Here is a 24,359-nt window from a genome sequence, read left to right on the forward strand (position 1 = left end):
ACTTAGGCGATAACAATTATGTCACCTCTTTTGAGTTATGGACACACAAGCAAGGCCAAAACATGTGTGTCAGGTATGCAACCCATCAACAATTTAGCGATGGGTGAGAAAACGTAGCATGTCACAACAAAAGTGTCAATTGATTTGGGAAAGTGAAGGGTCAAAAGGATGGTGGAGGAGAGGGATAAGGGAGTTAGGTGGGAAGGTTGAATAACAAAATTAGGGTTAGAGTGATGTGCATCGATATCAAGGCTAGGATCGACAATGTTAGAGAATCCACTTAATGGCTCTACTAACCTATTAGCCAAAGTAGCAAATGGATTTGAGGTGCAGTGAGAAGCCGTAAATAGGTTAGACCCATCTTGAACACTCAAAGTTACATGGATCGATAAGATAAGTGAAGTGTGCATAGAATAGGTAAGAAGCTTAAGAATAGAAGCCTTAGACATAGGCACTGAGAGACCAATAACATTAATGGACGAATCAACCACCATATAGTGGAGCTTGGGAAGAAGTGAAGGTCCACTACTTAAGGTACCCAGAGTCCCCCCCAAGGTCAACATGCCTAGCAGTTGATTGAGGACACATGTGGAGGGGCCCAAGAGGACTCCCCATTGGCTACAACTTTCCAGTTTAGGTATGACAACCTCGATCAGACATGTGATTTGATAATAGGAGATTTGGGGAAAGATTGCACATGGTCGATTGTAACATTATTAGCTGAAGAGGAAGAGACTATCATAAGGTGTTAGCCTGCCTTAGTAGAGGTAATCTCATCACCTTGGGAAGTTTTGAGTACTCAAAGAGATCTTACCATCTTTGTTGTGCCAATAAAGGGGTGTTGCCTTCACTTGATCAATTTTATGACAAAGTAATGGTACTAAATTGGAATAATTTCCTTCTCACCCTCTTGGACTATTATTATTTTTTTACCAATCACTCTTTAATTTTTTTTTAATATAATGACCTCCTAAAATTTTATTTTTGTTACATAATGACCCCCTAATGGAAATGGTCAAGTGATGTATTTTCTGATAGTTCAAGAGTTCATTATGTACCCAAAAAAATATTTAAAAATCATTATGAGAAAGTGTGATAGTTTAGTGGGGTAAAAATGAATTATCCCTACTAACTTTAATGTACTTGGTGGAAGACAGAAGATACAAAGTATTATATATTATCACAAATGTTGTATGTTTAAATTGAAACAGAATTGTATGTAAAATTGTATGAAATTGTTTGTTGTATTACTTGATATGTTTCAATTTATGGATTTTTAGTTCAACAGTTAAAGTAATGTCATTCATTTATTTTTGTTGATCTTTTTTTAAAGTGTATCACTACTGAGTTAGCTTGTTTGAAGATTAGAAAAATGTGTATACTGGATTTTTGAACACAAAATTATGTGTAATGTTATAATGTTGAATGTTGTATGGTTTAAATTGTTGTGAAATTGGTGATCACTTTGGAATGTTGGTCTTTTGTTATATCAAATTTGATTGTTGTACTTAAATTATTTTTTGAATCTTGGTGTAGCATAGTTATTATTACTATGTGAGCAGGGTTTATTGAAAGGCCTAATTGCCTAAGCGTGTGTCATGGAATATTTTAGTTCAATTCCAATGCTGCAGTAGATATGTAGATCAAGTGGCATTCTTACCAAAGGAGCATTTATTATTTGATATATCATATGCATATGATGTGCATTGGATGTGTAGAATACATAACCATAGATCTTATGTTTCATATTATTTGCAAGATAAATATGATACATCAAATATGAATAATATTTGATTCATAAACACATAACCATATCAAGATGATATCAATTATATCTAAAACAGTCTATAAGTATGCATCTTATGTTTTTGCAATGAATTTATTAGTTGATTTTATCAGTTTTCCACTTTAATAGATTCAATTTCTATTCATATTCGATTAAAATTCTATTTGTATATTCAGTTTCTATTCATATTCGATTAAAATTCAATTTATATCCGGTTCATATTTATATATGTTTAATATCTGATTGGTATCAAAAATATAATCTTAAATTTTGCTATCCATTGAAGTTTTTTATTTGAATCTATATCCGAACAAAAATATAGATCCGAATATTAACAAAAATTTGCAACTTCTTTTAATTTTTTTAAACTCTGACCGAATATTACCATTCTCATATTCTTTCCCTCTCAATATAAATTTCGAAATAAAATAGAAGGGCAGAGAAAAGCCAAATTTCTAATCCTCCTTCGCGCGGGCTAATTAATTTAAAGCAGAGCCTATGGTTCAAATCGAAGAGTCTGAACCTCAAAGACACAATTTCGGTCCAGAGATTTTCTACTATACCCTTGTACTCTCCACTAAATCTACCGAACTTGCCCCAACTCTTTTACCGCAGACTACCTACCGTTCCCACAGTGTCATTACTGCTGATTTAGGAGAACATTGAGGGTAACGAAGTAAATTTAGTCCTCAATTCCAACAAAGGAATCTGAAGCGACGAATCCGGAGACAAAGGTCCACTGAACCAAAGAAAAGAAAGAAAAAAAAGGAAGCTTTTACTCCAATTTCCGATCTCTTTTCTACTCCCATGGCGTCTTAAGGTTTCACTCTCGCCTCTTACACCAAACCCTAATCCTACCTCTAACCTTAACCAACCCTAGACCCGAAGTCCTCCTCTTACTTCTTGCCAGTGATACCAGTCGCCGATGGCTGCCTTGCATGCGCGGGAGGCGACGCCGCCGCCGGTAATCGGGAAGGCCGGGAGGTTGACGGTCTTCATCACCCCGCCGCCGACGCCTAGGCCCTCCGAGGCTGCGAGGTCACAAAGCATTAGCCCTAGGGCGAGCCCCAGCCCCAGTCCTAGCCCTAGAAAGGCGTCTCCTTTGCCGGTGAAGGCGTCTCCACCGTCTCCTTTTCCGGTGAAGGCGTCTCGGCCGACTCCTTCGCCGCCGGTTCAGGTCCCACCGCAGCAATTCGAGAAGCCGGCGGCGAAGTCATCGGGATCGTTTGGGTTCTTCTGGGACGCCGTTGCGAAAGTCCAAGATGGTAACTTTTTGATGCCTGTTTGGCTAATTGTTGTGTTGTTTCGACTTTGATGTGCTTGATGGTTGTGATTGGCAGCTCATTCGAGCTTGGATGAGTACTTGGCGGATTGGTTTGGGCTGAACCAGTCGAAGTATCAGTGGGCGTTGAATGATTACTATGAGAACAACGGAAAAGTAAGTGCTTTTTCGGTAAGTGTGGGGACATTTTGTGTTTCTTTTCTTTTTCTTTTTTTCTTTTTGACCTTGACGATCTCTACCTATAATTGTGGACTCACTGTGATGTATGTTAATTCTCTTCTTTTCTCCTTCTCCTTCTCCTTCTAATTTGCTCTTTTTCTGAGTAGGAATTTGTTTACTTTGGTTTTAAAAGAAGTGTTTCTTTTTTCCTTTTTCCTGCTTTTTCCAACATTTCTGTATTGCTTCATTTTATCATCTAGTTGGATTTCTGTCCTATTAAGGGTTTGCATTGTTTGTATTCTAGATTCTTTATGGAGAATATGATTTGGTTAATTCTTTAACACTTTTTACTAATTAATAGAAGTTGTAAGCCTCACTGCCTGCTCCATTCTATGTCTGATCTCTTGTTCTTTATTTTGCGAAGATATCTTACACCTTTTGCTTTCAGCACTGAGGTTTGTGCATACTCAACCTAGATAATGTAATCAGTGTATTTTCCTTGTTACTAGTGACAATTACCTTAAGGTAACTGAACCTTTTTTTGTTTACTTCGCATCAACCATCTCTCTGTCTCCATGCATCGCGTCTGTATAATACTGTTGAACTCTTTTAGGTGTTTGTAGCCTGGGTTGCATGATTTCACTTTTTTAATTGGACTTTGAGTCTTGTTTCTATACAAACTAGTTTTCTGCTGATCCCACATTTTGTAGTTCATGCTTGAACTTCCATCAATATACTTCTGCACTATGAAGTTCTTTAGAGAACACTGAAGGAACATGTTTCTCTGCTCTTCCTTGCAGGACATAATTTTTATTATTTGTTTTCAAACAAATCATAGTACATATCAAACTTTAATTTGATAAAACTTGAAAAATTGTGTCGCTTCTAAAAATGATTTTTGTATTGCTCAACTATGAAATAAGAACATATCTTTTGAAAAGATCATCACTTGATTGTTTGGTTTCTCGGTCTACATCAATGTTTATTGAATTTGTGAAGTCAATATTTTTCCCATATTATTATATAATATATGTAAATGATATATTTCTATATTAGTGTCTTTAGAAGTCTAGAAGATTCTATTAAAGGTTGAAGTTAGATGAAATAAGGAAAGATATATATGTTAGGTCATGTTGTTTATATCATTTTTGCAATGAAAATATTTTGCAAACAAGAATTTATCTATCTTAATTTTATGGATAGAAAATGTATCTTACACTAGAAGTGGTGTAGTGCTTCTCAACATAGTTGGTGCATAACTAGGCTTAGGGTGAGCATTGTTTCAAAAATTGTTTGGCGAGTGTATGGTGGTGGCTTCTAGTGTTTGTGTTGCTAGTTTTAAACTTAAAGAGGGTGACATTGATTATTCTCATATTTAGAAATAGGAATATTTAGCAATGTATTGAAAGGCGGCTGTAGGTGGCAGACGATCACCCTAGCGCCTAGAGTCTAAGCAGAAGGCGGGTGACAAGGTGGTCTAGCATTTTTAATATAAAAAAAATAAAAATAAATAAATAAGCATATATGATACAGATATATAATATACATTATACACTTATTTGTAACTAATATAGCAATTAATTCCTCCAATTAATTGCTCTATTTGCCTAGCATAATAGATTAAGAGTTATTGAACATTTGAACAATCAATAATTCAAGATTGATAAAAAGCTCGGGAGTTCAATAGTGCTATCGGTGGGAAGAAACAGGAGAGACTGAGAGAGAATGAAAGAGAATGAGAGAGAGAGAGAGACAAACAGAGAGAGGAAAGATCATACCGTTGCTTGTCGTTGTCAACCGTTGTCCACAATAGTTCGCTGCTGCATACTGCCAATCACTACCACCCTAGCTGATTGGTCGCTTGGTCGCCACTCGCTTCTTTCAGCCATGGAAGAGAGAGCTGGAGAGAACGATAAAAAAGAGGGCTTTAGGGTTTTAAATTTGATTGATCGAGAGAGAGAGAGAGCAGCAAGAGATAGGGTCTTTTTTAAGTGGTTACTTAACCCTGATCCGCTTAAATTGAATCCGACCCACTTCCAACCCACTTTGACTTGTTTCACTAGCTGGCAAGCCAAGCCATGAGCTCGCAAAGGCGGCAAGCCGTCGGCCTGCCTCGCTCTTTTTAGTGCCTAGGCGGCCCCGAAAGGTGGCAGGCCACATTACGTTGGTGCCAAGCAGCTTAACAGGGCGGCCGATGCCTGCCCCACCAAAACTGCTTTTAAAAACACTGATTATTAGGAATAAGTTGGACGACAACTTAGTTACGCGTTGAGAGAAGATAGCAAGTGATAGATTGAAAAAGATAAGTCACCTATATGGGTGGTGCAATTTGGGATCTAAAGCAAGAAATTACATTAAAATGGACCTGGATTTTTGTAATCTGGATTATAATAGCAATATTTTTCTTTTGGTTTAATTATATTTTTCATCCCCGATCTATGATTTAGTATCACACGACATCCATTACATTCCTAAGAACAGAAAAGAACATACAGTTTGCTGTTTGAATTATTTGAAACTAGCAACTTGCACCATTTATTAATCTGCCTTGGGAGTTTTTTTTTGTCAAAGCAACTGACAATCTGCAAGATCACACTATACAATTTGTGAAAGTTGTGAAATTTTGGAATCTAGATAGTTCTAGGGGAAAGTTATTTGCTTTTATTATTTAGGTTATAATATGCTACTGGGTCATAGTTCAATGGTGAAATATAATTTAGCCTAATTCTTTTGATTGTTTCTTTTGGAATATTGTGTAGAAAGCAAGGGAAAGCTTGATAATTATAGTTTTCAGGTGAGCTAGTTCATTTAATAAACTGTATCTAATTAATTGTCAATAAGGGTAATTAGGAGTCATGACTAGTATGCTAATTACGTTTCAGTTAGAGCAGAATTCAAAGTCATAAAAATGATAAAGATAGTATTTTAGACTCACCATTTTAATGACTTTGTCAGAAATGTTCTAATTCTTGATAAAGACAGCAAATTCTCATACCAGAAAATGATAAAGATGGTCTTTTGTGGCTCACCCTTCTGAATAATTCGAGGCATATAACTAATCATTTTAAATTGATCACTTCACCCCTGCATACATAGAAATTTTGCTGGTCTTCTTCGCTATGGTACAACTATGCCAAAATATCAAATAGAGCAGAATTCCAAGTTTCTCTTTCACTGTTATACTTATATTTATAAATCAGACTTAATAACAGCTGAAGTTTTTCATTTTTCTTCTCTCAAGTTACTAATGAGCATGATAATAAATACCTGCAAGAGGATTTATGGAATTTGGCTTTTGTCTTTCTCTAGCTCTTCTGCTTGTGTTTATGCACTTTTCAAGGACAGGTGATATTGAGAAATATCAAGGGCCTGTATCTTGAAATTTTTCATCTGTTAATGTTTTCAACCTTAGACCATCAATAACAATGCTTACATGCATTATGATTTTGGACCAGCACTTGTGCAAAGTTAGTTTCAATATCTCAGAACATCCATTTGTAGATCTAGTTAAGTGCGAGTTTTGTTGAGATCTGCTAGCAGTTTTGCCTTTCATTGTGGAACTTTTGCCTCCAAAAGTTCAAATTTTGGATGCTGGTAATCTGACTCAATTGTAATATGGTAGATGTTGCATTGCATCAATTGTATCTTTATTACTGGGGAGTAAAATACTACTCAACTGCTTTGAAATTTACTGAGAAGTACTAAAGTTACTTTCTCAGGATGGTAAGGCTGTTCTCTCATTTTATTCTGAATGTTCCAGTTAATGCAAGTACCCTTTGTTTAGTGCAATGAACATAAGAAAATGTTTGCATCAGCAAGTACCCTTTGTTTAGCACCATTGCTCAGTAGTATGCACCTTGTTTGCATATCACTGATCTATGAATGAATAATGTTGTTCATTCCTACTCATGATCATCAAAGCATTGCACTTGCAAGGCACTACAAAATAAGTAGGGCTTTGTTTGCTTTGAGTTTAGAGACTCTTGAATTGGTTTAGGGACTTCTAAATTAGTTCAGTAACCAAACCATTTTTTTTAATATTTAATCAAGTTTATTTTTCAAAAAATTAAAACTAAGAAATGAGACTAACTATTGAATTTGGGGCTTAGCCTCAAACCGAACAAGGTCTAGAATTTTAAGATTTTACTTCGGTTATGTCAGGTATTGCAGCATTTTACTTTGCATTTAACTACTATATCATATTTTATATGCAAGTTTCATTGTCTTGTATAGTTGATTTATTCTTTTCTTGTCCTTCAATTAAGAATGTGGCCTATATATTATTTCTCTAAACACTTGCACATTTTCTATATGATGTACTAGATGAATAGATAAAATAGAAGCAGCTCTTCTTTCTACGGTGTGATGGTCTTGTAATGCCTTTATCTTCTGCTTTTCTGTACATAAAATATAAGCAGCTCTTCTTTCTGCACCTTAATATTCTTGTGATGCATTTGTCTTTCATTAAAACAAAAGGTTGGACTGTTTCATATATATCTTGGCTAATTGAGAGGTTACAAATCTTCATGTATCTTCTACTGCATTTTTTGCTTATAAAATTCAATTTCCTGATACCTTTTCCAATTTTGCAGCAGAAGGAAGGTGGTAAATCCAAGGAAGTTATTAGCAAAGAGCAAGCTGTCTAAGTATGTTAATATTATTTCCATATGTTTGTTGAGACTTTTTTCTCATACTTACAGATCAATTTTTTGTTTGCAGCAAGTTGTTTGTGGTATTCTTGGCATCATTTGTATGACCTTGGAGACCATGAAGGATGACTCTGTAACTGTTTAAGTGAGGTTACTAGATCTTTCATGTGTCCCTGCCAAAAGCAATATGGCAGTTTGATTAAGAGTTCTAGTTTTGAGGTTTGGCATTTTGTTCGCTCTTGGGAGTTTGTAGTATGAGATTCCTTGAACTCTTTTGAGACAGCTGAATCAAATGCAGTGGCGATTAGGAATTATCTTTTTCTTTTGTGAAAGGTAAGATTTACATGCCAAAGCTGGAACAAGGAATACAACTTAATGGTCTGTCAACGATAGTCCCATCATCAACTTTTGGCTGCGCACCAAGTTGAGCTTGTTGACAATCTTGGATAGATCTGATGAAGTACGATTTTCATTTGGATCTTGTTCACTGCTGGATTTATCCATCCTACTCTTGGGCCGGAATTTCTCTTCAATCGTAAGCTTTATTTGTCTTCCCAAAGATTAATGAGTCACAAGGCCTGGTTCTACTTTTGTATTCATTTATTACCCCGTGCAGAAGTCGTTTTATTAGTGCCCTTCTCTTTAAAGGCTTCTAAAAGTTGGATGCAATTGCTTGAATAAAAGATATCAAGTATAATAAATGTATCAACTGAAATAGATGAAACATAAGTAGAAATACATGCAATAAATTAAACAGCACCAATCTTTAGGTTGTCGAAGCCTTCCATCTCTATTTTCTCAGGAGTGGATTAGATTCTCTACTAGGAGTTGCATCTGTTGACCCATTTCCTGATGAATCCCTGCTGCCCTCACTCCATGGAAGCAAAGCTGTACCAGATGTTAGCATATGTTTGAATGGGTTTGGTGGGACATGGATCTCCATCTCCCCTTCAAGCATCTTGACCACCTTGCTCATGGGAGGTCTTGCCTCTGCCTGATACTGAGCACACCATAGAGCCACCTTAAACATCCTCTCTGCAATCACTTTATCCTCTTCTCCAATATTGGCAAGTGACCTGATCTCCCACAACTGACCGACTTCAAATTTCTCCCACACCAACTTTGGTAGCCACTGCTGGCTCTCCGCCATGTTTCCTTCGAAGTTCCTCCGCCTTCCAGCTATCTCAAACAGCAGCATACCGAAGCTATACACGTCGCACTTGTAGGTGACCACCGGCGATGCCCACATCTCCGGAGCGGCGTAACCTGGTGTCCCTCTTCCTCCCATCATGCTGATATGAGTGTTGTCCCTACTCAACAGCTTTGCTAATCCAAAGTCTGCAACTTTAGGGATCAACTTTTGATCAAGAAGGATGTTTCCAGGCTTTATGTCATAGTGAATTATCCTCTGCTGACACTCCTCATGCAGGTATCTAATTCCTTTAGCTACTCCAGTTGCGATCTCCAACAACGTCGCGAAGTTTGTATCGCGATTGTTGTCAAACAGATAGTCGTCCACCGAGCCATTCTCCATGTATTCATAAACGAGTGCTCTCACAGTCGAACCGAAACAGAAACCATAGAGCCTAACAAGGTTGATGTGGTATGTTCTACCAATAGTTCCCACTTCTGCCATGAATTGCTCCTCGACTCTCTTATCCAAGTTTCCGTTGAGCACCTTAACTGCTACAAGTACCCCATTTGGAAGTTCTCCCTTGTAGACATCTCCGAAACCACCGGAGCCCAATTTAGTCGAGTAGTTTCGTGTGAATCCAACGATCTGCTGTGGCAAAAACCTGATCGGTTTCTCTCCAGCAATTTCATTGAGGAAATTCTCGATTGTTGCCATCCTGATCTCGGAATCTTCAACTGTTGCATAAAAAGGTGGAACTGATGGCGCTTCTCCACTTGTAGGGTGCGTCTGAATGTTAACGGATGGCAGCCCATGCTTATCCGCATACTTGTATATGAGGTAAGGTATAACAGAGTGCCCAATTACAGCTACGACAATTATTATAACCACTGCAAAATTGAAGTTAAAAAGGTTATAAGTAATTGGGATTTTCTCATCGTAGTAGCCACTGAAAACTTTTTATAAAAATATCGTAATTACCATTATATTCTTCAAAATATCATAATTGCTAGTGAAATTATTGTGCTGTTTCAAAAATATCATTTTATTTATTAAATCTAACTAATTATGATTAAAGTGAATTTAGATTCACAAATACTGCTTTGATTTTGATGCGATTCGGACCAGATCAGATCACCTCAAAAGACATTGGGCTCGATGAATCGAGTCTAGTTATCTTATTTATTATTCTTACGTGATTTAATTAAAATCTTAGTATGTTAGAATTTTATTTAATTAGCTAAATCTAAATCTACGCAGTTTTAATAAAATATTTACAGAATATTCTACAGACATCCGAATAATATCAAACCATATGGAAAGGTCGGTGTATTATGGCTTGTATCTTAGGTATGCTTGGAATGAAGGATTAATTGGCTTTTGCCCTTGCATCTTCCACCGATCCCTCTAGTCCCGTATGACAGGCCTACTTCTCCACCTCCGTCTTTCTATCTTAATAGTCTTTACCTCATGTACAATTTTTATCTTTACCATTACCATAGTTATAAGCCAATTGTAGCCTTCAACCATCTATCGCATCCACATATGCAAGCCACCACTACCATCATCTATTGTCGAGCCACCTCCATCAACTACTCAGCCTCCAATCCATCATCACCTCCATCCTATACCTAGGGTTCCGTGCCTCCACCAACGGATCCCAAATCTCATGCAAACCTATCTCGTAGGTCTGACTCTCCAACCTTTATCTACGCTTTCGAAGATATCTTTCGATCTACACATCTGATTTAGTGAAACTAGATTCATTGGAAAGTTATCTCTCAAGGCTACTTCGTATCAAAATTTCATATTGATCTAACGGCTAGATCCTCCGTAATATCTCTTAAAAGTTACATCCTCAAATCTGTCAGAACGACTATAAATCGAATCAAACCAATTCATAACATATTTGTATAAATTGTTTAAAATGATTTTAAAGCTATACAACATTTTAATCAATACTATAGTTCAACAAAAATTATCTTATATGTGAGACAAAAAGCAGTTGATAAAAAATTCTACAATCAAAACTTAAAGAGGAAAAGGGTATTTTGTTATTTATGTAAGTATGTTAATTTTGACAATAATCTATTAGAAATATTCCGATAAAAATTAGTCATAATAGCAATTCTAAAAGTGTTAAAAAGGTTAGCGGCAATTATAAAACTTTAAAAACGTAATGATAATTATAATATTTTTAAAAGTTTTTAGTGGCAATTATAAAAAAAAAACCTAAGTAATTAATATATAATCAGCTAATATTGGCACATCTTTTAGCTTCTTACCGATGACCACGACGATGACGATGATTGTGGTTGGATTAGCCATCCTGGTGAAGCTAGAAACGAAGAAGGGGAAAAGAAGAACACGAAGAACAACAGATGATGGCAAAAGCTAAAGGGACGAGATATAGTCGTGTATATATATATATATGGGTGGTAGCAAGCTGACAATTCTTTAGAAGAAGATCGGCAACCAGTAAATACGACTAGAAGGGTAACGTTCAGCAGACGTCAAGAAAAGATGGATTTCAACCCTCACAAATTTGAATAGTATTTGATTGAAGTCAAAAAGGCAAAATAAGGGTTATTGTTTGCTCGTCAGGGACCACGTCATTCATATATGCAATTGTATACAGAAGAATAAAGAAATTACTCCTGTCACAAATTATATTGTATTTTCTGAGCGTGGTAGATATGTTGGTGCTAATATCTCTTCATTATTTTACCCTCTTCTAATTGTATTTAAATTAAAATTGTTACTTTTTTTATTATTGACCAATCTAAAAGTCAAATTTGAATATACTCATCAGAGATAAATTTGTAGATAATTAGATAAACTCTCCGATGCTTCTAAAATATTTTCAAAGCTCAAAAAATAATAATAATCAGATTTTAAATAATAAAGATATAATAAATATATTAAAAAATATATTTTATTATATTTTTGTCATCTAAAATATGATCAGTATTATTTTACATACGTTACAAAACTTATTCAATTATTTACAACTTTATCTCTAATGATTATATTCAAATTCAATTTGTAAATTTTTTAAATATAATGTAAAGTTGGTCGTGTTACTAGGATTATAGAAGACAAGTCTACCTTCAGAGAAAAAAAAAAAAAAAAAAACTCCCCTCTTCGAAGGTGGCTACTAAACAATTGCTTGAATAAATGAAGTCAAAATATAGTTGCTGAAATTAATGAAAGAGAGATACAGACATATAGTTATACAACAACAATTTTTAGGATAAGCTGAAGCCTTCAATCTCTTACTTTTCAAGTAGTGGATTAGATTCTATGCTAGGAGTTGCAATTGTTGACCCACTTCCTGAATCTCTGCTGCCTTCACTCCATGGAAGCATAGCTGTACCAGATGCTAGCATATGTTTGAATGGGTTTGGTGGGGCATGGATCTCCATCTCCCCTTCAAGCATCTTGACCACCTTGCTCATGGGAGGTCTTGCCTCTGCCTGATACTGAGCACACCACAGAGCCACCTTAAACATCCTCTCTGCAATCACTTTATCCTCTTCTCCAATATTGGCAAGTGACCTGATCTCCCACAACTGACCGACTTCAAATTTCTCCCACACCAACTTTGGTAGCCACTGCTGGCTCTCCGCCATGCTTCCTTCGAAATTCCTCCGCCTTCCGGCTATCTCAAATAGCAGCATACCGAAGCTATACACGTCGCACTTGTAGGTGACCACCGGCGATGACCACATCTCCGGAGCGGCGTAACCTGGTGTCCCTCTTCCTCCCATCATGCTGATATGAGTGTTGTCCCTGCTCAACAGCTTTGCTAATCCAAAGTCTGCAACTTTAGGGATCAACTTCTGATCAAGAAGGATGTTTCCAGGCTTTATGTCATAGTGAATTATCCTCTGCTGGCACTCCTCATGCAGGTATCTGATTCCTTTAGCTACTCCAGTTGCGATCTCCAGCAACGTCGCGAAGTTTGTATCGCGATTGTTGTCGAACAGATAGTCGTCCAGCGAGCCATTCTCCATGTATTCATAAACGAGTGCTCTCACAGTCGAATCGAAACAGAAACCATAGAGCCTAACAAGATTGATATGGTATGTTCTACCAATAGTTCCCACTTCTGCCATGAATTGCTCCTCAACTCTCTTATCCAAGTTTCCGTTGAGCACCTTAACTGCTACAAGTACCCCATTTGGAAGTTCTCCCTTGTAGACATCTCCGAAACCACCGGAGCCCAATTTAGTCAAGTAGTTTCGTGTGAATCCAACGATCTGCTGTGGCAAAAACCTGATCGGTTTCTCTCCAGCAATTTCGTTGAGGAAATTCTCGACTGTTGCCATCCTGATCTCGGAATCTGCAACTGTTGCATAAAAAGGTGGAACTGATGGCGTAGCTCCTCTTGTAGTGTGAGTTTGAATGCTAACTGATGGCAGCCCATGCTTGTTCACACACTTGTATACGAGATATGCTACCACAACTAGCCCAATTACGCCAATTACTGAAACCACTGCAAAATTGAAGGTAAAAATTGATAAGCAGAAATACGTAGTTAGCTTAGAGTAGTGGTATATGGTTGTTTAGCTTCTCACAAACACTGACGATCGCGACTGTATTGAATGCTTTGTTAGCTTGATTGTTAAAATCTTGAAACGAGTCTGGCGATGGAGGTGTAAATTCAAATGACATCCTGGTGAAGAGGAATCAGTAGCTACAGCTATGAAGGAAGAAAGAGGGAGAAGTGAAGAAGAGAAAGAACAGATAATGGCAAAACCCAAGGAAGTGAGGGATAATTCTGCAGATCGATTTGATTACGTACTTTAGTTAGGACTTTGCTTTGCTAATACGTCTCTATCTGGCCGGAAGCAATAGTGAAGCTGAACCATTCTTAAAGTTACTTACTGGGTCTTTAAGCAATAGCGAAGCTGACCCAGCAAACCCTGAATACGAGTAGTAGGATAACGTTCACGCGTACCGATTAAATAGATGGATTCTACCCACGCGGTTTTGAAAATTTATTTGATTGAAGTCAACGGTGGTGCAAAATAAAGGATGGAACCAGAATTCGTTGTTCGTTAGGGGCCACATCATTCATATATGCAGTTGTACATAAAAGAAAAGGACCTCTAATCACAAATTATATTGTATTTTCTGAAGCGTGTCGGATCTGTGATATTCCCTTGCCTCATATGCCTCCGCTTTTGATGCTAATATCATTTTTATAGTTTTTTTTAGTCTAGTGATCAGCTTCTTGGAACGCACGAAACGGCAAGGTCAACGGATTCAAGGATGGTAAGCACACGCATACTTCATTCGGGTCGGAAGATTACCCTCAAAAAACGGGAAAAAGAAAACAGCAAAAAGCTATTTAATAAATAGCAATCGGTTGCTTTTGGACATTAATTATTATTTTACCTGTGAATAAATCTCTGAATACATAGGTTTGGGATATGATTGAATTCAATAAATGTTCTCTCTAGAGCTACGAACACTATCCTGCTGTCTGTGGATCAAAAGTAATCTGTGGCCTCAATTAGCTGCTGTTGAGCTGTGTGCATTGCAATCTGAGCTTGAGTCCTTGCAAGCTCACGTTGGTTCATGTAGATCTCCTGCTGCAAGAGATTGATCACGCCGACGCTCCCGTAGACCGGATCTTGAACACGCCAGTAGGCTTCCGATGCGATGACATCTGCCGCTTGCGCGCGCTGATCGACTGGAAGTTGCTGCAGAAGAAGAGAATTATAGGAAAAATTTAGATTTTTCTTTTTCATTGATCTATTCGCCTAAGTATGATAACACACAAGCTAATGAGGAGAGATAAGAGAGAGAATTATGTATATGTATACGTAGGTACCTGGAGCATTCTTGTCACATTGCTATTTAACTCTTTCAAAGTATCAAATGGAATGAATAGTAAATGTGATGAATAATGTTGTTTGAACGGATAAATAATAGTGTGTTCGCACGGCATGTCTGCTCGAGCTCCCAAATAATTTTGATAACTTTTGAAGTCTTATTTGAAAAGGAGGATTTAAGATGATTTTAGAGTTTTATAGTACATTTGAACGAAGATTTTTATCACCCATATAACAAGAATGAAGGCATCTTATTTAGAAGGAATTTTAGAGATCTCTTCCACAAAACATTAGGAGCCATTAAAGAGATCAAGGGAAGAGATTATTTTAGTCTGAGATCTACTTCATCATCATACAACATGGAGTTCTTGGATATACTGCATCTATCTATATCAACATCTCGAGAGATGACCGACACATGAGCTAAAAGACCTTCAACCATTGATTGTGGGTGTTGAGCAGTTGGATAGGTTGTAAGTATATTTTTGTACCTATGATTATAGTGCAATAGTTCTTTTATTCATAGAGAGGGTGCATACTTTTATACCCTTACTTGATACAGCTTTTATGAAAAACTATGTACCGTGTGATTGTATTTTGGGTGCCTTATTTAAACATCATCAGGCACATCTATAATCGTCAGCATGTGATCCATGTTGAGTTAAAGGGTAAATCAACGAGGACTTTCACTATGTAGCTCATCGAAATAATAAATTCGAATAAGAGAAAGACTTCAACTATCAATCGTTCAATGTACAGTAAAATTGATTGTTGAGAATCTTGTACTATATTTGATAGTGAAACATATTAATCCAAGAGTTTAATCTGATCTGTGATTTTTTTTTTCTTCTCTTTGTTGAATGAGGTTTTCCCTCGTTTAGAAAATTGTGTCTAGATTGGTCTAATCTTATTCATTTTAGTCGGTCAATTAGTATCAGAATGGGTTCCTCTTATCTTAGAGAGATTCTTGAGATATTAAATTACCTAAGAAGATTAGTCAAACGTTAGGCATACCCTCATTGGTTACAATTATTTCTATTAAAAAAACCACGATGAGAGTCTGACTTTCTTTTAAGTCTATTGATGAGCATGTTTGGATACTTTGGGGTGGAATAGTAAGGCCATTAATACTATTTTTAATAGTGTTTCCTAAGAAGAATTCTGAAGGATCTGTAATTATGAAACTGCTAAAGAAACTTGGGAGATTCTAGAAAACTATACATACAACTATATATTTCATTAAATTACCTGAACTTTAGAGTTTGACTACTTTTTCTGAGACTCTCATAGCAGATTATCTAAAACATAACATGAATTCTATGCAAAGTTAAACTACATTGTGAACTCGAGCTTCAAAATTGGAGAGCAGAGATCCTGAAGAGCCAAATCCAAATTACAGTCCTTCGATCTCTATAGTAAAGATTTTAACCCAAAAGTAATGGCTATTGTAGAAAGCAAGGATGTCAACTTCATATAGGAAGAACAATTGGTAGGTAATTTGCACAATTATGAGTCCACTTTATGACTTCCTTAAAAGGGATAAGGTATATAGCTCTTTTTTCTCTCATAAAAAGAAGACTTGAATTCCGATAATGATATTGGTACTGAGTTGCTCATATTTATAAAATTTAAGAATTAAGAATTCTAATCCAAGTGAAGGAGATATTATGAACCAAATATGGACCGATCTGGACGTAGAAAAATTATGAAAACTTAGGTAGTGGTGGCCTCACGAGATAGGGTTCTAATAGCTTGGTTTCACGTCAATCGAATATCTGGATAAAAGATATAATTAAAATAATAAAGCAATGTTAGAACAGGGCAGAAGGGTAACTATCCGACATTGCTGTGGTGGTCGGAGGGTGGCGGACGGCCAAGATGGTGATGGATTGCCATATAGTAGAGTAGCTACTAGAGAAAGGTGGTGGCTAGGGTTTGGGGTGCTCGGAAGGATTCTACTAGTACGATATACTCCTATGAAGATAAAAATGAACGATAAAAATGGTAAATATAATAATAAGAAAATAACTAAACTCAATTAATTCTCAATGTTTGGATGCTCAAATTAATAAACAAAGAAGACCAGCCCTTCTATATATAGAGGTCAGGTACAATGAGTCATACCCGGACTTAGCCATAAAGGCTTATACAACTCGATGTAGGACTTGCCTTAAAGGTTTACATGAGTTAATTGAACTTATCTTAATGACTTATATGACTTAACTAGACTTGCCTTAAAGGATTACATAAAAATGAATCAATTAAAAGATAAATAGGCTCAATCCATTGAGCTCAATGTCCTCATGATATGATCTGATCTGACGCGGCAACGGAATGGCAAAGAGCGGTGGTGGAAAGCCGAACTCGAGCTGATGTAGCGACGACCATGGTTCACCTCCGACCGGTACCCCGGCCCCCGACAGTTGTTGAAGGGACTCATAGCCCCATTGCAAGGGCACGGTGGCGACGGAAATCCGCGGCGTAGCCACCTTGACTTAGGGGTAGCTTCCCGTGGTGAAGGCTATTGGGTTCGACCACGACGATCGCCAGCGACTACGGTAGCCACCACTAGCTAGCAGTCGGCCCGAGAAAGCCAACCGTGGCCGTGGGTAATCGTGGAAATGGCGGACCCGCATCCACCAACATGTGAAGAATCTAGTATATACTTATTTATCACTAACACATTGAATACATTATGAATTTGAGCCAAATTAGGTAGTAAAGCCACTCTACAGGCTGCAAGCCCCACCCATTCAAGAATCTCAGTAAGGCCCTAATATACCTAGGGCTTTGCTTTCCCTTCCTTCCAAATTGAAACACACTCTTTCAAGTGAAATTCTTGAGAATACCTTGTCTCCAACTTGAAACTCCAAAACATGTCTCCTCTTATCAGCATAACTTTTACGTCTACTTTGTGCTGTCTTCATATGGTGATGCTCCCCTTTATCTTTTCAACAATTGTGTTAGGTTTTTATTTGTTGGCAATTATGTACAAAATATTCTAAGTGTATTTTTTACATGTATATAAGCTTTACACAAGTCTAGAATATCTCTGATTTGAAGAATTACAAAATTATTGGAGAAAAGCCATTGATCACACCGCGTTCACTAACGCGTTCGAACGCGGGCACTGCGTTCACACAGTCAGAGAGCCGCGTTCACAAACGCGTTCAAACACGGGTACTACGTTCACACAAACCGAGAGCTGGGTCCACAAACGCGTTCGAACGCAACCTGAAGAATTCAAGTTGTCGCGTTCGAACGCACTCGAGCCCGTTCGAATGCACCTGGGATTAAGTCATGCCGTTCGAACGCACCTGTGCCACGTTCGAACGCACCAACAAAGTTTGAGAATATTAGACTTTCGTGAGTACGGATAAGACTCGGATTTGGCTCTATCTTGAAGATCATATATAAGAATTGTAATGCCCTATCTCTAGGGTAGCTGAAGAAAGATTATTGAAGGAGATTTCTTGAGGCTACATTGGTTCTTCAACGAACAAGGTTCCACTCATCTACAAGAATTTAATCTTTCGTCTTAAGGACGATCTAGACAAAAGATCAATCTCGAGGGCTACTGAGATTGGACTTCAATCATGAGAAGTAGTGAATCGTGGGTTCTAACGATCAAGACTGAGAGGAACAAAGTCGTTTGGATCGACGGGTTGTTTTGTGAGTCAGTCTTGTAACTGCTACTATCATAATGATTGGTTTTGATCCGAGTTTGGATCCGTGGTTTTTTCCCATTTTGGGTTTTTCTACATTAAAATCTTGGCGTTCATCTCTGCTTTCATTTTTAATATTTCTTTGGATTTTTACTTAAGCAAACGAACGATATCATTGCCTAGTGTTTAGATACATACGTGTGTCTAGGGATTTTTTTCAAATTGTTTACACCAACATTGAGTTTCAACCTTTTTTTTTTATCAACTTCAGCCAATCAATCGACGATTTACTTTACGCTCGTCCACCACCCTCCAATGACCGTTGCAATATTCGATATTTATCATTCTGTCCAAATTCAACTTTCCCTCATTATATATTTTTTAATTTTTCACCCTAATATTAGATTCACGTAAAACTAAATTCATTAAAATCATAACTCATGAGGTTACCTCCTATTAAAATAACTAATTTTTTTACGTTCAAATCAGTCCAAATTTAATTCGTAACAATAGTTGTCATGCTAGCTCTCCTTTCGGGTCGATTATACTAGCAGGGTTAGTAATATTCATGCTCATGATCTTGTCCAGACTCTCTCTACGTACTTGTTTATGTAATGCTTGGTCCAGTCGATCTAGGAACTGGGGGATACCTCTTGCATGTCTGTTCTTGAATGAATTTCAGTCCATGGGCTTTTCTTGAAAACAAAAAGGAAAAAGAAAAGAGTGAATTATGTAATGCGAAATAATGTACCTTGTCTTTCCAATTAACTATTAAAGGCATAACAAAAACTATTGTGGAGCTGACATATAAAAAAGCAACTACATCACTGAAGAACCGGACCAGTTCAAAGTTCTTGGATGTGTTGTGCACACAGATTATTTGTTGCCAGTTGCGGATTATGAGGTCAAAGAGTGTGCAAAAGCACATAGCATTCTACTTTTCAAAATGCTATATTTTGCTCATTTTTCAATTCAGTTTAGTTGCCGTAGACGATGTACCTTCAAAGAGAATCATATTATATTTCCTTTTAAAAGATGAAGTAGAATCTTCACACCGTAACCATTGCCTATCTGATCCCGTACTCTATATCTCGTCCAAGGGAAGAAGATGAACCGAAGGATTAGTGAGTTATAGCTTTCTGACATCATGATAAACTATGTAAGTATTTGCCTCTTCTCTCCATGGGTGCATCTCTTTTCCATTTACTTTTATTATCAATCTTCAATCCATGCAGTGGCGAATTGATAAGCCGATTTGTTTGATCTAGGGCTTGAATTCAGAAGTTTCAGTAGTTTCATATTGGAGAGTTATATTAGATTACTAGACATCTTAAAATGAGTCTGGCAATGAAAATTTCATCTACACCATTGAAGTGAATTCAATAACAAACAAGAGAGAGAGAGAGAGGGAAATAGAAGAGAATGATAGTAAATCCTAGATGCGATAGGTGGATTGACTTGAGAAGCTCGGTGCAAAACTGACCCGCCCGATGATCACCTTTAAATATAATTAACTCTTAACCCAATTGCACAATGGGTTGTGATGGTGTGCATATATTGATAACCTAGCCAAGGAGGAACTGTGACTTTTAAATTAAAATAAGATGAGGTCACTGAGCATTGAGGTTTAAGCCTTGGGAAATATGGTGAAATTCAAAAGAAGGTTGATCAAGCCAAATTGTCCTTTCGAATTTCTACCTTGAACTTAGACGTCAGATCGATCTGTCATTTGATATACAATTACAATTAAAAAATTTATAAATCTTTCATGCTTGGTTAAACATCCTGGATATAATCATGGTATCCCACCTGATTCTTTAAATTGATTCTTGTTCTATTTTTGAAGCTCCTTAGTTATAAATATGAAGCACATACACTATTTCTCCTGTAATGAATAAAACCAAATAATTCTTTGTTCTCATCTAATCCTCTTAAGCAATAGACTTCCTAGTTGCAACACAAGCGCCACCTTACTTAGTAGATTAAAGAATTTTTTTTTTCAGCGAGATTAGAGAAGTTTCATTGTCACAGCTAAAATATTATATATTAGATTTTTAAATAATAAATATATTAAGTAGATATATTTTTTGTCATTTCTTTATGATCTAAAATTTAATGCATTAGAATTTGATTAGTGTTTAAATAATATTTGATTTTAAAAATAACAGTTATACTTTAGTCAAAATCACATGGAGGTTAAAATACTTAAGTTAAAAGTACTCCACAGGTGAAGTGCAATTAGAGGTGGTCGTGGGGTCTGTCTTTCCCAAGCCCGATCCAAATCGGCAAGTTTTAATCTAGCTAAGCCCGGTTTGAGCCTAGTTTGGAGCTAGCCCAACCCAAGTCCAAAATGGTAATAGGTAGTATGGGCTAAGTTTGCCCACTCGGCTTGGCCCAAAAGCCTAACCCACTACGCCAACCCGTGGCTCGATCCGTTATACATGTCTATTCCCATAAGATTTTAGTCCCACGTCAGATATTTGATAAACTGGATATTATATATAAGTAGATTACCATAATGGAAAACTAAAACATCTTCATAAAAGCGCTCAACTTGATAAGATATAATATTTTTTTTTAAATTTGCCCATGCCCGATATCTCATATGCTAGTAGACAGTAACTGGCTTATAATATTCTAGCCCGGCCCAAACTAGGCCTGGCCCAAGTCTAAATATAATAAAAAAAATAACGATTGTATTTTAGTCAGAAAAGATAAAAAGTTAGTGCTTAAATTAAAAATACATAGAAGCTTAGTAAAATTGAGCCAAACTACAAGTAGTCAAAAATCCAATTTCTCCTATAATTAACGGTGTTCGAGGTCTTAACAACCCATGGCCAAATTAAGTGAAGAAGATAGTTCGACAATGTTTTCTTTATGAGCATAAAAAATCGCAAGTGCAACAATTACAAAAAAGTTTAACATGAGGTTGACTACTCTGGAATTCAATTGTAAAATACTACTCCAATTAATTTTCTCTCTTTAGTATTCATAACTTATATTGTGTTCTCCTATTGTTAATCTTGTTTAAGCCTTGAGAAACATGGCGAGTTCTCCAAACACCACAGGATCATCTGTCTCAGATGGCTTCACAGGAAGCACAACAGGAGACATTGCAGTTTATATCGGTAGGCTGGCTCATTTACTTATGGAGTTAGTAGTACATCCAGTTCTCATTAATAAATTTTGTTATATGTTCTATAGCAATAGCAATTGCAGTCGCTGTCGCAATAATCGTGATAACAGTTTTGATGTACAAGGCCCAGAAGTTCTTGTTACACCGTAGAATGGCAAATATACATTCCATTAACGATAATATTACCACCACTGATGACAATTCTACCTTGTACGTGGAGACCTCAGGCATCGAAATGCAGACTATAAATAGGTTTATTGACGACATTTTGAAAGAGAAGATAATTAAATTTGCTTCGCAGCATCTAAAAGATTTCACTAAGAATTACACAGAAAAACTTGGATCAGGTGGTTTTGGCACTGTCTACAAAGGAGGGTTTTCTAATGGAGTGCAAGTGGCAGTTAAGGTTCTTCATAGAACTTTGGATAGGAGTGCTGAGCAGCAGTTCATGGCTGAGGTTGGTACTATAGGAAGAACATTTCACTTTCATCTGGTTAGGCTTTATGGATTCTGTTTTGAGGCAACACTGAAAGCACTTGTATACGAGTACATGGAGAATGGATCGCTCGATCGATATTTATTCAATACGGGCCATCATATTGAGTTTGAGACACTGCATGCGATTGCGGTTGGTACTGCAAAAGGAATCAGATACTTGCATGAGGAATGTGAGCATAAGATAGTACACTATGACATAAAGCCAGGCAACATTCTACTCACAGCAAACCTCTCCCCCAAGGTTGCTGATTTCGGACTTGCAAAGCTTTGTGATAGAGATAGATCTCACATCACAATCACAGGAGCAAGAGGAACTCCAGGTTATGCTGCACCAGAGCTGTGGATGCCACTGCCTGTCACTGAGAAGTGTGATGTCTATAGTTTTGGAATGCTCCTGTTTGAGATTCTCGGAAGGCGTAAGAACCTTGAGTTAGACAAGCAGATTGAGAGCCAGGAATGGTACCCAAGATGGGTCTGGCAAAAGTTTGAACAAGGGCAAGTTGAAGCAATATTATCTCAAGCTGGAATTGAGGATGAAGACAGAGAGAAGGCGGAGAGATTGTGTAAGATTGCATTGTGGTGTGTTCAGTATCATGCAGAGGGAAGACCTTCGATGAGTAGTGTGGTGAAGATGTTGGAAGGGGAAGAAGCAATTGTTGCTCCTAGAAATCCATTTGCACACATGGCTGATTATACTGCAGGCTCATCTATGTTAAGAGACATTGAAGGTGATTTCTCATATTGAGAGAGAGCATAAAATGGATAGTAATTAACGAAGTTTCTATTATGAAAAGGAAAGATTGAATTGATTGTAGAATAAAGTTTTATTATTCATTGGTCTTTCCTACTAGTGTTTGCTTAGTGTTGCTGTAATTAAACACTACAATGTTCGAAATTTTGTTTCTCTATCTACATACGAAGAATTATGTTTTCCCTCTTCATCTATATATTGAGTACTTTTCTCACTTGTCCTTGACTCCTTATTTAGTCCCTTTTTCTCCAAGATAGACAGGAAATAAGAAATAAGAACCTCTCTTTTATGAGGTAGATCTAGTAGATCTTTGTTGGGGTGAATATAAGAGTGGGCATGCACTTCACAAAATTATCGGCTCAAATAAGAAATGACAACAATATAGGTCTTATTAAAGTTCATAGAGAAAACGAATGGAGAAATCTCCGTGTTGCAACTAGGAACATAGCGCATATAACTATGTTATATATAGGTTAAATTAGTTATAATAAAGGTTACAAGAAACAAGTAGGATAAAACTAAATAATTGTGATTGAAATAGATATATGCCTCCATGAAGGAAAGAAATCCATTTTAATTTAGAACTTGTGCAAGCCATGGAGCAGTAAACTTCTAGACTAGACCAAGCAAATATACTCTCTTTCTCTCAAGCGACAATTCTTGCAAGAAAGTTTATTCGTTTTTTCTTTAATTAGGTTGCAAATCCACCTATTCATTTTATAATGATTGAAATCAAATTAATGTGACTTTATCAAGTCTGATCTAGAACATTTAGGTTATACATCATTCATAACGGACAACCTTACAATCAAGCACCAAAATATGCAATAAACAGATATAGTATGAATATTTACTAATTATTTTTTTCAGAACTACATAGGTTTTACTCTGTAGTTTAGGAATACACTAATCTTTGACTCAAACTCAATTTAGACTTAGATTGTATCAATCCACCGCACTTCATCAGTCCACCTTGGGTTCAAGATGAGGCACAATCTCTACTTGGGGACCCTCATATAGCTAGTTCGATATCCTCTGGGTCCAACTCGTTCCAGCAAATTATTAGCTCGCCCAGATCAGATTGTCGTGATAGCGCATCCATCACTCAACTTTTTGCCTCTTTTTTATTATTATTTCATAATTGCATTCAAGTAGCTTGGCTATCCATCATTGTTCTGTCGGTGTATATATCTGCTTACCTAAAATGTAAGGTAACTCTACTGATCAAGGTGAATAATGAAGTGGTAACCAATGAGATATGTACGCCACTTCGTGACAACATGAATAATAGCTAATATCTCTTACTCATAAGTAGATAATTGCTGAGATTTAGGCAAGAGAGCTTTGTTGAGGTAGGCCAAGAGTTGACCTTCTTGTATGAGCATGGCTCCAATACCAACTTCTAAAGCATCGCACTCGACGAAATGGGAGCGGATGTCATGAATGCCTTCAACTTCT

At 36.9% G+C, this 24,359-nt stretch overlaps 4 protein-coding genes across 7 annotated transcripts; 2 read left to right on the top strand and 2 right to left on the bottom strand.

Moving 5' to 3' along the window:
• Positions 1-2,515: 2,515 nt before the first annotated feature.
• LOC140774281 (uncharacterized) lies at positions 2,516-8,475 on the top strand. Of its 4 annotated transcripts, none has more exons than XM_073117205.1 (4): positions 2,516-3,051; positions 3,127-3,239; positions 7,823-7,873; positions 7,947-8,475. In XM_073117205.1, exons 1-3 carry the CDS (start codon positions 2,712-2,714, stop codon positions 7,871-7,873), a joined length of 504 nt encoding a protein of 167 aa, XP_072973306.1. In that variant the 5' UTR covers positions 2,516-2,711; the 3' UTR covers positions 7,947-8,475. The 4 variants fall into 4 exon arrangements, with proteins under 4 accessions (XP_072973306.1, XP_072973307.1, XP_072973308.1 ...); XM_073117206.1 differs by having other exon boundaries at positions 3,127-3,224; positions 7,820-7,873; XM_073117207.1 differs by having other exon boundaries at positions 3,127-3,224.
• A 138-nt stretch (positions 8,476-8,613) lies between these two features.
• On the bottom strand, positions 8,614-11,401 carry LOC140774280 (rust resistance kinase Lr10-like). The gene is made up of 2 exons (XM_073117203.1): positions 11,294-11,401; positions 8,614-9,898 (listed from the first exon to the last, which is right to left on the bottom strand). The coding sequence occupies exons 1-2, from the start codon at positions 11,334-11,336 to the stop codon at positions 8,667-8,669; spliced, it is 1,275 nt and encodes a 424-aa protein (XP_072973304.1). The 5' UTR covers positions 11,337-11,401; the 3' UTR covers positions 8,614-8,666.
• A 758-nt stretch (positions 11,402-12,159) lies between these two features.
• LOC140774004 (rust resistance kinase Lr10-like) lies at positions 12,160-14,191 on the bottom strand. The gene is made up of 3 exons (XM_073116815.1): positions 13,816-14,191; positions 13,589-13,713; positions 12,160-13,506 (listed from the first exon to the last, which is right to left on the bottom strand). Exons 2-3 carry the CDS (start codon positions 13,683-13,685, stop codon positions 12,284-12,286), a joined length of 1,320 nt encoding a protein of 439 aa, XP_072972916.1. The 5' UTR covers positions 13,686-13,713; positions 13,816-14,191; the 3' UTR covers positions 12,160-12,283.
• A 7,241-nt stretch (positions 14,192-21,432) lies between these two features.
• Positions 21,433-22,910, top strand: LOC140774621 (rust resistance kinase Lr10-like). Its single transcript, XM_073117697.1, has 2 exons — positions 21,433-21,644; positions 21,721-22,910. The coding sequence occupies exons 1-2, from the start codon at positions 21,560-21,562 to the stop codon at positions 22,893-22,895; spliced, it is 1,260 nt and encodes a 419-aa protein (XP_072973798.1). The 5' UTR covers positions 21,433-21,559; the 3' UTR covers positions 22,896-22,910.
• The last annotated feature ends 1,449 nt before the right edge of the window (positions 22,911-24,359 follow it).

This window comes from Typha angustifolia, chromosome 13 (assembly GCF_048772165.1).
Source record: "Typha angustifolia cultivar Huaian chromosome 13, ASM4877216v1, whole genome shotgun sequence".
NCBI lineage: Eukaryota > Viridiplantae > Streptophyta > Magnoliopsida > Poales > Typhaceae > Typha > Typha angustifolia.

What these genes read in the sequence shown, in the direction of transcription:
- LOC140774280 (XM_073117203.1), bottom strand. Translation starts at nt 11,336, where the DNA reads ATGGCTAATCCAACCACAATCATCGTCATCGTCGTGGTCATCG. An exon ending in CGTCATCGTCGTGGTCATCG is followed by an intron (nt 9,899 to 11,293) that starts GTAAGAAGCTAA and finishes TCAATTTTGCAG; the next exon opens with TGGTTATAATAATTGTCGTA.
- LOC140774281 (XM_073117204.1), top strand. Translation starts at nt 2,712, where the DNA reads ATGGCTGCCTTGCATGCGCGGGAGGCGACGCCGCCGCCGGTAATCGGG. An exon ending in CGTTGCGAAAGTCCAAGATG is followed by an intron (nt 3,052 to 3,126) that starts GTAACTTTTTGA and finishes TGTGATTGGCAG; the next exon opens with CTCATTCGAGCTTGGATGAG. An exon ending in GAAAAGTAAGTGCTTTTTCG is followed by an intron (nt 3,240 to 7,819) that starts GTAAGTGTGGGG and finishes CCAATTTTGCAG; the next exon opens with CAGAAGGAAGGTGGTAAATC.
- LOC140774621 (XM_073117697.1), top strand. Translation starts at nt 21,560, where the DNA reads ATGGCGAGTTCTCCAAACACCACAGGATCATCTGTCTCAGATGGCTTC. An exon ending in AGACATTGCAGTTTATATCG is followed by an intron (nt 21,645 to 21,720) that starts GTAGGCTGGCTC and finishes TATGTTCTATAG; the next exon opens with CAATAGCAATTGCAGTCGCT.
- LOC140774004 (XM_073116815.1), bottom strand. Translation starts at nt 13,685, where the DNA reads ATGTCATTTGAATTTACACCTCCATCGCCAGACTCGTTTCAAGATTTT. An exon ending in AGTCGCGATCGTCAGTGTTT is followed by an intron (nt 13,507 to 13,588) that starts GTGAGAAGCTAA and finishes TCAATTTTGCAG; the next exon opens with TGGTTTCAGTAATTGGCGTA.